Source organism: Anabas testudineus, chromosome 8, assembly GCF_900324465.2.
Source record: "Anabas testudineus chromosome 8, fAnaTes1.2, whole genome shotgun sequence".
In the NCBI taxonomy this organism is placed as follows: domain Eukaryota; kingdom Metazoa; phylum Chordata; class Actinopteri; order Anabantiformes; family Anabantidae; genus Anabas; species Anabas testudineus.
In genome coordinates, this window is record NC_046617.1 from 9,307,064 (window position 1) to 9,320,336 (window position 13,273).

The 13,273-nt window shown below is 39.6% G+C and overlaps 1 protein-coding gene across 1 annotated transcript; it reads left to right on the forward strand.

The window, feature by feature from the left end:
* Positions 1 to 346: 346 nt before the first annotated feature.
* Positions 347 to 12,940, forward strand: atp6v0a1a (ATPase H+ transporting V0 subunit a1a). The gene is made up of 21 exons (XM_026345140.1): positions 347 to 489; positions 1,685 to 1,856; positions 2,489 to 2,567; positions 2,844 to 2,941; positions 3,028 to 3,156; positions 3,770 to 3,852; positions 4,178 to 4,304; positions 4,414 to 4,496; positions 4,581 to 4,674; positions 6,398 to 6,610; positions 6,963 to 7,113; positions 7,334 to 7,473; positions 7,647 to 7,813; positions 7,920 to 8,010; positions 8,208 to 8,326; positions 8,438 to 8,654; positions 8,748 to 8,855; positions 8,990 to 9,097; positions 10,216 to 10,333; positions 10,480 to 10,651; positions 11,932 to 12,940. Exons 2-21 carry the CDS (start codon positions 1,740 to 1,742, stop codon positions 12,023 to 12,025), a joined length of 2,508 nt encoding a protein of 835 aa, XP_026200925.1. The 5' UTR covers positions 347 to 489; positions 1,685 to 1,739; the 3' UTR covers positions 12,026 to 12,940.
* The last annotated feature ends 333 nt before the right edge of the window (positions 12,941 to 13,273 follow it).

The window sequence follows — 13,273 nt, forward strand, 5'->3', positions numbered from 1 at the left end:
TTAGAATAAAAAATAGTGATTTACAAGGTGTATTTAAGACTTTTGCAAGGCACTGAGCATGTCACTAGGTTGAAGTTGAACTACCATGTTTATTATTTGTTAATATGTACATGTTTGCTGCACTTTTATTCCGTGTTTAGGTCCAGGGAGCATCGTTTGTGAGGCACCTTTTCCACACGGTCATGTAAAGTGATCAGTAAACAGGTTGAACTCTTCCTTGACCAAAGAGAAACACAAGATCCAGGTCTGAATGGGACCGAGCTGGTTACTTCAGTGTCCTGTAGAGGGCAGTAAAGCGCACAGTGGAGTTCATACTGGAAAACAAGAAGTAGAAGAAGAAGAAGAAGAAGTAGAAGAAGAAGAAGAAGACGAAGAAGAAGAAGAAGAAGACGAGCCTCCACTTCAAACCAGCCACCAGCTCTGACGATCATTCACTGCTGAGAGGAAGCTGAGGCGGAAGATAAGGAGGAGGGAGACTGCACTTAAACAGTAAGAGCAGTGGGATTTAAACTATTCTGAGTTGAAAGATGAGGACATGAAACATGAGCCCATGTTTGATTTAAACTGCTTTAGCGTTGATGTTATTATTGTGGGCGAAAGTGGAAATTCAACAGGTGCGCTAAGTTAGCGTTAGCTGTTTTGTTAGCCTCACACCCTCCAAGATAACACAAGCTAGTTAGCTTGACACTTGCTTAAGTTGGTTAGCTAAATGACGAATATAACCCAGTGTCAGGAAAGTTGTCAACTTTACTATAGCGAATATAAAGTTTTCTTATATTGCTGTCACTACTCAAGTTTACACTTCTTTGCTGTAGCTAGTGCGAATAGCACCTGGAGCTGATATTGTTTTGCTAACGTAAAATAAAGTAAAACCTATCTAGCGTTGTTTCATTATGTGAGGTTAATAGTTGATGTGGAGTTGTTTCGTTGTCCAAATAGCTGTAGTAAGCTCAGCTTTATTTATTACTAGCCCTTAATTCACTGACATGTTCAGCTTTGACAGGTGAGGTGAGGCTGCAGTAGCTGTCTGAGCCTGTTAGATGACTGATTAACTAAATAAACAATTCAACTCTGTACTTGTGTCACATTTTCCTGGTGTTTAAAACACTAACTGCGCTCCGGGTTGATGCAGTGTGAGACTTAACAGAGCTACAGGTCACATGCTGCATTGTAATCCACAGATAAGCCCATTGTGGTGGTTTTAGGGTGGGTTTGCTTCAAGATGTTCAGAGAAAGTCTGCACCTTTTGATATAGCTAAATGGCAGATAAGAGAAATACCAGTCTCCTCTCACTAGCTGTTAATCAGTGCTTCACATCCACAGTGGAAATTCAATCCTTTTTAAAAAAATCTCTTGGTATACTGCCTATCAGTGCAGCTCAAACTCTTCTTAGCTACTAACTACATTCCTGTACTGATCATGGGATCAGCATGGGTTCAGCTGGTATATTTTTTTCTTGTCTCTTTTTATCACATGCCAGCTTCCCACACTTGTGTTAAAGTAACACACAAATGGTACAGACCTTCACTAACTATTAGTGATTTTGGCACTAGCTTGCAACACAGAGAAAGATGTTGAATGTAGAACGTGTCATATCTTTCATGTTTTGCTATAGGAGGCTCTAATACTTTAATTGTGAATCAAGTTTGTTAATGCATGTCGCTAATCAACTTGTAATGTTTAGTTTCTAGAGTTTTTGGTTGAGTTAAGGGTGCAGAGCACTCATACCCTTCACCAAAATGGGGGAACTCTTCAGAAGTGAAGAGATGACACTGGCTCAGCTCTTTCTCCAGTCCGAAGCTGCCTACTGTTGTGTCAGTGAACTAGGCGAGATTGGGATGGTGCAGTTCCGTGATGTAAGTCCACTTCTGTTTCTCGCCTCTGCTGTCCTCCTAATCACCATTGCTACATGATCTATATGATGTTTTCGTTAACGTTTTTTCTTTCTACCAACTGAAACCTGGTTTTCAGAAGTGATACCTGTGGTGTTAAGGCTCAGAAAATCAGCTGATATAGGTGTTAGAAACAACCACATCAATAGCATTACTGTGAAAATGCATGCTTTCAGTGTCATGTTGATCATGTGCTCACTCCTGACCCCTCATTCCAAGTATAAGAAAGCCCATTTCTGACAAGCCCTGGGGGAAGCTTTGTGTATAAGATGGTTTTGATACAGTAGGCCTGTGTATTAACAGGGTTATCCTATTTATTTGATCAAATTGTTCTCCAACAGCTTTAAACATTATATTCTAATATAATAGTATTAGTAATACTAATAATATAGAAAATGAGTTTTAACACTCAAAAACAGCACAGCACAACAGTTGTACTAATGCATGGGTAGACAATTGTTACTGTAGCAGTGCAGTATTAATTTTGTAATAGTTAATTAATAGTTTTTGTTTCTATCATTTCTTTAGTAATTTCTTTGCAGATTCGACAGTCCATGTTCTGTTGTTGACCTCCACTCATGTTGTTTTTCTTGCAGCTGAATCCTGATGTGAATGCGTTTCAGCGAAAGTTTGTCAATGAAGTTCGGAGATGTGAAGAGATGGATCGCAAACTGAGTACGTGAGCTTTGATATTTCTCTCATGCCCTTGCCCTGCAGGAGATCACCCTGGGTAGAAATGATCAATGCGTCCACTTTTCTAAACCACAACAACCCCTATTTATTTGCTTTTCACCCTTTTAAAAAAATGTAACGGGGCTCTTCAAAGACAGATATAGTCCTAAGCATTTTGCCCTTTAAGCTTTTGAGGAAGGGTATTTCTTTTTATCCAAAGTAAAATAACCAGATGTACACCTGTACCAGTCTTTTTACCTTGTTATTTCTCTCTCACAGGATTTGTGGAGAAAGAAATTAATAAAGCAAACATCCCAATAGTTGACACAGGAGAGAACCCTGAAGTCCCTTTCCCAAGGGACATGATTGACCTGGAGGTAACCCATCTCTCTTTTAAACATAAACAGTGTTCACTATCATCTGCTGCTTCTTTCTTTTGACTGTTTGGTGTGTCTTTCCACAGGCCACATTTGAGAAGCTTGAGAATGAGCTGAAAGAAATAAACACGAACCAAGAAGCCTTAAAGAAGAACTTCCTGGAGTTGACTGAGCTCAAGCACATTCTGCGCCGCACACAGCAGTTTTTTGATGAGGTCAGCGTCACTGCTCACGTACGCCTTGCAAAACAATGTGCTTGGTCTGTTAACTAACGTGGTGGTGATGGCCTGAAAGAAAAGTCAAACTTTTATTATTGTTTATCACCAGGCCTGTAACCTTCAGTGTACACTCAAGTTATTTCCACTTGTCATTGGTGCAATAGAGACTGTGCTGATAAGCTGTCTGCATAATATTCTCTCACACAATTGTACAAAGGAACACTTACTGCTGCTTGATTTGGCAACAAGTATTTAAACTTGTTATTGTTTATAGATACTCACATAGCCTTGACCCAACTACACTAGCTATTCACTTTGTATTTTAATTCCACTTGCAGGTAATTTAATGCTTAGATCTAGTTACTGTACAATGTTCATTCTTTATTAGCTTTGATTAAGATTACTCATTTAACAAAACCTGTAGCTGTTCAGCTAGTGGGAGTCGAAGTTCAGCATCTGTGTTGGAAACAAACTCGTTTTTTTTTTTCTAACCTCATACCATTAGTCTAAACAGTAGTTTTGTAAAAAATAAATAAATAACTTGGTAATGTTGTGGCAACAATGAATATGTTTCCATTGTACCTGCTAACTTGTTTACTGACTCTTGTAGATGGAAGACCCCAGTTTACTCGAGGAGTCATCCACCCTCCTGGAACCCCATGAGGTTAACAGGGGGGCTGCTCTTAGACTGGGGTGAGTACTATTCTTTTGGTCTTTCCCAATGTATTTATTTATTCTTTCCAATTCACTTTGATATTTTCAGTTCAGATGTGCTTCGGCCATCTGTGTATGAAACTAAATAGTTACAATGAGCCAGTGACCTCCCACACATCAACTCTCAGCTGAGTCACGCAACAAAGGTCACCTAAAGCGGAAATTGCTAAATGCTGTTTATTGACACAACATCTCTGAAAGTTACTTGTAGCCCACATACACAGAGATCCTAGTCTCTAATTGTTGTTAATATGAATTTTGATTTGGAAGTCTTCGAGTGTTAGAATTGTTCTGTCTGTTATAGATTTGTAGCTGGAGTCATTGGTAGAGAACGTATTCCCACATTTGAGAGGATGCTGTGGAGAGTTTGTAGAGGAAATGTTTTCCTGAGACAGGCAGAAATTGAAGATCCTCTGGAGGACCCAGCTACAGTTAGTATTGTTACTAAGCAAAATGTTCTATAATGTCTTAAGTTTTGGTCATGTAATTCGCACTTCAGCATTTCCCTACCAACGATCTAATTTTCGGATGTTTCCTCAGAGCGACCAGGTGCACAAGTCTGTATTCATCATCTTCTTCCAAGGAGACCAGTTGAAAAATAGAGTCAAGAAAATCTGTGAGGGGTAAGTGAGTCAGTACAAAACTGTAGAATTTATGAAGTGGATTTGATCAATAGTTTCATATCTGTACTTTTCATTTGTCCTCAGGTTTAGAGCAACCTTGTACCCATGTCCAGAAACACCCCAGGAGCGGAAAGAGATGCTAGCAGGAGTGAATGCACGAATTGATGACCTGCAAATGGTAAACAGGCTTCCAGGGAGAACACCTACACTTTGTTGACTCATAAATAGTGACTTGAACTGGTTAATCCTGGTTTGGGTGTTTTGTTTGTTTTGTTTTTTGTTTTGTTTTTTCCCTCCCTGATCAGCAAGAGATGGAGTTTCATAAGACCGTAACAGAGCTTTTGACAAACCATATGCTTTTCCAAAATTATTTTTTTCAAAATAGAATAATAGTTTAGCATACAATATGTTGTGAAAATGACACTAGAAAATGTCATAAGACTCAGCGACTAAAGTGGCTAATGACTAACAATGCACTGCAAATTTGCCAATAGTGAGATGATGACTCTTCTTCCTCACAATTTTATTTTTTCATGCTGATATGGCATTTATAATCATTACATCCTGCATGACACATGCAACCAATATTTCTGCCAACAACTACTGTCCTGCACTTATTAGGGCTGATGTGCTCTCTTGTTAAAACCCTACTACCCTACTATGTTAGCTTGAGAAATAATGGAGTGCTCTCCAACAGGCACGATATTTCCACTGAAACTACTCTGTTTGTATTGCCTGTAGTGTTGAATTTCTCCCTTGTGACTTATTATCTAGTGCTAGGTAGAGTATCCTGAGGGAGTTCCTCCTTTCTTCAGCTTTGCAGAGAATTCTAAGTGTCTGCTGATGTGAATCATGCCTCACGAAAAAGGATTACAAAAGATTTGCAATAGTTGCATTAGGGTTATTTGAAGAAAATGGGACAGCTACTCATGAAAATATACATACATAAATAAATCTACTTACTACAGAATGACTTCAAACAAATAAAATATTTCTTTTGCTGCTGTGGAATAAGCTTTGATCAAATCCTAAGAGTATGGCTGACCTGAAGCAGTTATGTAAAGAAGAATGGTGCATGCTAAAGCACACTGTGTTTGCCTATACTAGTGACATACTGTACAAGATTAGATCAATGAATGACCACTTAATGCCGAAGACCAGATAATTCTAAATTGTTCACATACTTTCTTCTGAATACTAAGCAGATAATTGATACTTGGTATATAAGTATATATACTTACTTGGTATCTGTGAGTCTTGGTGTTTGTGGATTTGGTGTTACGCTTGTCACTACGTGGGCATGGAAGCTGATTGGCATGGTCAAGGAAGAATGTCTAGCTGGTTGGACAGCAGTCAGCTATGTGTCGGCCATTAAGCCTTTCAGCAGACGAGACCTTGCCAGTAGACAGACAGCACAGAGCTTAAATAACCTGCCGTTTGCTGATCATGGGGTTTGGCTTTAAATATGAGTCACACAACAGCATATCTAGGAATATCCTATATCTCTTACAGGAAAGCCTAATGCCTTGGACAACCTGTTGACTTGCTGGTTGCTAATCACCAGTAAATGTAAACCCTTTCTATAAATATCTGGCCGTGTATGATTGCTGCTACTTTTACTTTTATCATTATATGATTATAATCCACATAACTGTGACGTAGTGATAGAAATCACAGTTACCATACAGATTTCTAACAATTAGGTTTCTATTGTTCAGTTACAGTGTGAACTAAAATGGCAGGAATAGGTAAATTTGTAAAGATTAGCATAATCTTAACACTGTTAACATCTGCCAGGGATTTATTCTTTAATTTACAGTGGCAATTGACCATAAAAACCTCATAGTGCAAGTCAAATGTAATTCTGACCATGGCCACCTCTACTTTTATCTGCAACAAAGGTGCTGAACCAGACTGAGGATCACAGGCAGAGGGTCCTGCAGGCTGCAGCCAAGACAGTCAGAGTGTGGTTCATCAAGGTCAGGAAGATGAAGGCCATCTATCACACCCTGAACCTCTGCAACATTGATGTCACTCAGAAGTGTCTGATCGCTGAGGTGTGGTGTCCCGTCTCAGAACTTGATTCAATCCAGTTTGCTCTGCGCAGAGGGACGGTGAGTAACTGTTCAGGAGTTGACAAGGAAAGAGCATCTAATGAATATCAGGCGTGCCAACTGATTACTCAGATACCCCAGTTAGCTACTGTGACATGTGCCTAAAGGAATGTTTTTCATTATGTTATAATTTGTACAGTAGAAGGTGCAAATAGTGAAGGTGTGTGAATAATTTACCTGACTGTAAACTTAGAAAGCCACTGGACACATTTCTGAATAGCACACAGTATATATTTTAAGTTCATGAAAGACTTGTTCCTGGCCAATAGACGGTTTTCACCAATGGCTTTTTTCAGGTCTGTGAAAGCAGAACTAAGATGCAGCATGGCAATTTCTTTTCTCTGTGTTTCAGGAGAAGAGTGGTTCCACTGTGCCGTCCATCCTCAATAGGATGCAGACCAAGCAGACCCCACCTACCTTTAACAAGACAAACAAGTTCACTACTGGCTTTCAAAACATTGTAGATGCCTATGGAATTGGGAACTACCGAGAGATGAACCCAGGTAAACATGCGCCCCATCATTTTCTGTTCTGCCTTAAACTTAAACTAGGCAGTTGAACTTTTTGTTTATAAGGCCCCACTACAGTCACTGAAAGGCTTTACATCATCACCCATTATCACCTTTGTGTGACACGCCGTGTTTCATGACATGTTTCACTCATTTGTTCTTTCACCTGCCACGCCACCCTCCCCTCACGTGATGCCTGCCTCCTTGTCTCCAGCACCATACACTATCATCACCTTCCCCTTCCTGTTTGCGGTCATGTTTGGTGACCTGGGCCATGGGCTGCTTATGACCTGTGGTGCCCTGTTCCTTGTGATAAGAGAGAGGAGACTAATTGCCCAGAAGAATGATAATGAGGTATGACTCCACCATTGCCATGTCATCAGTCCTACATTGTCCTTCCTGGGATACACCGTTCCCTGAGTTATGCACCTGTTGCATCTGTAGATTTATATTTATTAAAAAGCCATTTTGATTTCACTTTATGTTTCTTAGAGATGTATGTTAAGTGTGAGAATTATTTGCGGCAGATGTTCAACATGGTGTTTTCGGGACGTTATATCATCCTAATGATGGGACTCTTCTCAATCTACACTGGCACCATTTACAACGACTGCTTCTCCAAGGCTTTGAACGTGTATGGCTCTTCTTGGAGTGTCAGACCAATGTTCAATCCTCAAGTCGGCGGCAACTGGACGTAAGTTGTGTTGGCAGTTACTGACGGGAGCTTTTAACCCTAGCTGCTTTAAGTTTACTATTGTGTAAGTGAGAAAACTTATGATCTATTTTCTACTCCTGTTAAGGCCGGATACACTTGCTGGCAATAATCTCTTGCAGTTGGACCCTGCAGTACCTGGGGTGTTTAATGGACCATATCCCATTGGCATTGACCCAGTAAGTTTTTGTTTGAGTGTGTTTATGTGTGAAACATTTATCTTTCAGCTGAGTCGTTACCAGTTATAAGCATTTTCTTTTAAATAATAATTCACTACTTAAAAGTGAATTAACAACAAGTGTTTGTTTCTAAAATCATTTATTGTAGTGCTGATATAACAAAAACTTTTATATAACTTGACGATATTGTCTCTCAGATTTGGGCCATTTCCTCCAACAAGCTGACATTCCTGAACTCCTTTAAGATGAAGATGTCTGTTATCCTTGGAGTCATCCACATGCTGTTTGGAGTCTCTCTCAGTCTCTTCAACCACCTGTGAGATTTTCTTCTCCATTTCAGCTGGCATTTCCTGATGTACTTATTTTATCTGTTAAAGTTTGACATAGTTGCTGTTGTGTCAAATTGGCTGTTTGCGATTCTGTGCAGGTATTTCAAGAAGCCACTGAATATCTACTTGGAATTTATCCCAGAGCTTGTCTTCATGTCCAGTTTGTTTGGCTACCTAATCATTTTGGTCTTCTATAAGTGGACAACATACAATGTATTCATGTCCAAGGATGCTCCCAGTCTCCTTATTACCTTCATCAACATGTTCCTCTTCAGCTACAACGACCCCACTAACAAACCTCTCTACAAAGGACAGGTCTGATATGCTTGTTAGGTACATCCATCCTTACTTTTGTACTAAATTGAACCAAAACACAATAATCTGCCTTTGTTTCCCCTGAATTCGTAGATGATTTTACAATCATTGTTGGTGATCCTGGCCTTGGCGTGTGTTCCCTGTATGCTGATAGTGAAACCTCTGATGCTGCGGAGACAGCATTTGCAGAAGCAAAACCAGGTAAGATGAAGCAGCCCTGAAACCAGGTAACAATGGGGGGAATAACATTTTATATTATTCCATTGTAAACAGACTGACTGTTCATCCCTTTCATTTTTTTTTTTTTTTTTTTTTTCACCTATGTTGTGTTTCAGGGAGTACAGAACTTTGGAGGGGTTACAGTGAGAAATGGGCCCACTGATGATCAGGCTGAAATTATCCAGCATGACCAGCTTGAACAGCAAACTGAGGAAGAACATGAGGTAAAAGAGAGACTCTCATTATAATACCAAATCTATCTGACAGCATTTTCTCCCTCTTCCTCACAAAGCTCAAGTAATGGCAGAGCAGCCGTTTGGTGAGGTGGGTGGTGAAAAGACAGGTTATAGGATCTACTCACATCTTTGAATAATTCAGTCATTCAGCTGCTGGAAACAGAAACCAGTACTTCATGTTTCCACTTCCTCTGTGGTAATGAAAAATTAATTATGGATTAAAGTCCTCATTTGCAAAATGTTCTCAATTTTAAAAAGCTATTTGTTTTTTATATAGACTATTGAGATTAAATTTAAGAAAATTATTATTTTTATGATTTCCTTGTCTTTTCCTGTCTCTCCAGAGACATATTATAATTTTTTTTTTTTTTTTTTTGACATCTCAGAAACTCAAATGCTATAATCCTGTTATATTTGCTGAACTAACAGTGCATGTGAGCAGAATGTGTCATTGTCTAACGTTGAGTATGAGTAACTGGTTTCTCTTGTGACTTTCCTGTCTACTGATGTCGATCTGTCCGTCTGTGTTTGTGTTGTCAATAACAAAGCGTTGCCTTTTGTCACCTGCTTTCAAGGCCCATGAGGAGGAAGAGGTAGGACAGGAGCTCGTGCTGCAACTCCACACTGCAACCTATCCCCTCCTGTCAAAGTGCATGTCTAGCAATTCTATCTCTTTCTTCCCGTCGCTTTGTTGACTACGTATGCTGTCAACCACTGTCTGCTGCTCCTAGGTGTGTCTGTGTGTGCGTATGAAGGTGTTCGTGTGGGTGTCGGCGTGATGTAGGACTCTCTTATTGATACACGGGCTGCAGGGATTCTTCAAGCAGTGGGCACCGGTAGGCCAGGGCTTCTTTAAACTCGTGCATGAAGCATGAGCAGAGCAGCTGATTCTTTGGGAGTCCTAAGACAACAATGCCTCTTCTAATTTGAGAGGCTTCGCTGATTCACAGTGGTAAAGGGTTTTCTTGTCAATTACCTGAAAGATCATGCACCCACATTGAACCAGACTCCTCCCATTTGGACCTCTGGACCTGTCATACACATGCCGTTTTCTAACGTTTCATGCCGAAATGCAGCTACGTTTTGATCTTGTCTCTGTCCCACAGTTTGACTTTGCGGATTTGGCAGTGCACCAGGCGATCCACACCATAGAGTACTGTCTGGGCTGTATCTCTAACACCGCTTCCTATCTAAGGCTTTGGGCCCTCAGTCTGGCTCATGCACGTGAGTCACAACCTTTATCATTAAGCCAAGCAGCCATATACACAAGTTTAGCAACAGAATTGACTCTGTCTACACTCAGACAAATGCTTAAACTTACAAATGTCATTACTCACAAAATGAATGTGTGCTTTCTTTGTCTCATGCAGAATTGTCAGAAGTCCTGTGGACCATGGTGATGCATATTGGCCTTTCCAGCAGGAGCATTGGGGGTTTCGTCGGCCTGGCCATAATCTTTTTTTTCTTTGCTATTCTCACAGTTGCTATTCTCCTCATTATGGAAGGCCTGTCAGCCTTCCTGCACGCACTACGATTGCACTGGTAAGTTGAGCAGCATGTGTTTATTTGTTGAATTAGTTTTTATTTATTATTTTCTGTATTTTTTTTTCTTAATATTTTCTATGTTTCATATATGTTGTACATGTCTGTATAGCTAATAATTCTTAGTTAGTCAGTAAAAGTTTGAAAGGTTCTCTTTGAACCGTTTTTGAGGCAGATGTTGGTGAATAAATTACATGATGATACAAAGATGTTCATGTTTTTACTTTCCCCCTTTGGATCTAGATCATGCACAAACATTCATCCTCTGCTCCAGTAATCTAGTGATTAGCTGTTAGCATCTTAAGTTTCATACATAACAAGCATTAATCCAACCATGTTGGTGTATTTGCTATGTTCACAGATTGTGATTTTTTTTTTGTGCAAATCTTTCCCATCACCCATTCTCCTTCCTGATTGGGAATGTGCCTGTGTGTGTGGTGGTGAGCTTTCTGCGACACCTTGGAATGACACGGACAAGCTTTTGTGTCCCTTCATTAATGGGTTTGTCTGGCTTTGCTGAATGTCGCCCTGGTTTCATAATCCGTTGGCACGTTAAAAGAACACGCCTGTGCTGCAGCCACTCCTCCCTATAATTGTCCTTCACACAGGAATGCTAGGTGACTGAGCTGTCATTAAATTACATTCAGAGACAATCGGGCGCAATTTAGAACACAGGAACACTTACAATAAACCACCATTTTATTTCCAGTGATTCAGGACATCGTGTGACTGCTGAATGTTAGATGTAAGGTCTTTCTGCACATACAGTATGTAACTGACAGCATATGCATAAAAATACATCAGTTCACCAAAACTATAGTAAGATTGTGTCATAACAGAATAACGTAGTCTGTGACTTTTAGTGATTCAGTGCAGATAAAACGGGTATAACTTGGTCACCTGAACGGACTCTGAAAGAGAAAGTTACATATGCAGTACAGACAGACTGTAAAATAGCAGATTTGTGTGGCTCCTCAGTTAAAACGTCACCCGGCCATCACTTGACAGCACTGTCCTTTAAAAAAAATAAAAAAAAAAAAAAAATGGAGCCTGATCATTTTCCGGAAGAGAAGAGGCTTAGTTAACTGGCTCTAGGACTGATTCCAGCAGCAGACATGTAGATATGAGCAGGAGCCGGTGGGTGTGAATTGTGGAATAAAGAGCAGGGGTCATCGGTCCCTGAGCTCAGCATTACCCAGCCTCCCAATCACCACCAGTACAACCTGACTGTGTTATTGTGTAACAGACTTTCTGCTCATTGATTTTTATTTTCTTTGCAGGGTGGAGTTCCAAAACAAGTTTTATTCAGGCCAGGGCTTTAAGTTCCACCCATTTGCCTTCGACAGCATCTTGGATGGGAAGTCTGAGGACTGAGCTCCGATTACTTCAATGTAGTTTATCTCTTGAGAATCTATATGGTGTTTGAAAAAGTGATTTTTTTTTTGTGTTTGTGCGTGTGTGTTTTTGTGTGTGTGTGTGTGTGTGTGTTTGTGGGATTCTGTTTCCAGCTTCATGGTGTTACCACAGCTTCACAAGTGACACGACTGCCTTAGCGTCCCATCAGTTTTATTGTCATTTGAAATCAATTTGTAAAACATATGAAAATGACTATTTATTCATTTCTTGCTAAGAAGAATAGCATTAACTGTAATCTGTCGTGTCTTATCTTATTGAAGTGATTTTGCTGTATGATCTAAAATTTAGTTCAATATCTATGCAGATTGTTCCTTTTATAAAACCTGCATAGTTCCTGTGTTGGAATGGTGCACTGCTTACTGATGGATATTCAGAGAAGAGTGAAATACTTTTCTGACGTTTGTTGTCTTCACCTTGTGTCTTTATTGGCGTTGTGCACAGAGTAGCTCATCTAGTTTATTTTAAATAACTGCAGACACTGACAGCTCTGTTATACTGCATGCTGACCTCACACATACACCTATAAAGGTCCAAAGGGAACACAGTTCAACTTTCTTCTGGATGTCAGTCAGGTGAAATGACTGATCCTGTTTTGTGCTCTGACATTGCCTTAACTGCCTTTTGTGTTGAGTGATATCAAAATGAAAGGGGAATCTGTCCATGGACGTTCTGTAACTATCTAACACGTTATAATGATTCAACGGTGTAATTCTTGCTGATTGTTGTGCCTTATACTGATTTTATCTGTCTGTTCAAATCCTGTTCAAACCTCACACTTTAGAAAGGAGTAAGAATGACATACATCACACCTCTTCAGATAGAATGAGCATCGATTGTGCCACTTCCTCAATAAAATGGAAAGAGCTGGTTGAAGTTGTGGTTTTGTTGTCTCTTATGTTCTAGTTGCCAAAGTCTTTATTTCAGTTAAGGTAATAAACAATACAAATACTATACTACTAAAGTTAAAATGCTAAGAATTAAAATAAAGTAACAAAGAATAAGTTCTACTGTTTCCCACATAGCTTTGTGTTTATTCCTAAGAACAAGTTAGTCTATATTTATTTAATTTTATAAAATGATGTGTTTGGTGTATAGAAAACTTTAAAAACTGTATTTAGATTAAAATAACCATAAACAGGCAGTAACATAAGTACTTTGGTATTGTACGATATGTTTCATTGTTTCCACCACTGATCTGCATCTGAG

Coding starts and splice junctions, on each gene's coding strand:
- atp6v0a1a (XM_026345140.1), top strand. CDS start 1,740: ATGGGGGAACTCTTCAGAAGTGAAGAGATGACACTGGCTCAGCTCTTT. Junction 4,305..4,413: donor CTCTGGAGGACCCAGCTACA/GTTAGTATTGTT, acceptor ATGTTTCCTCAG/AGCGACCAGGTGCACAAGTC. Junction 8,011..8,207: donor ATCCCATTGGCATTGACCCA/GTAAGTTTTTGT, acceptor ATTGTCTCTCAG/ATTTGGGCCATTTCCTCCAA.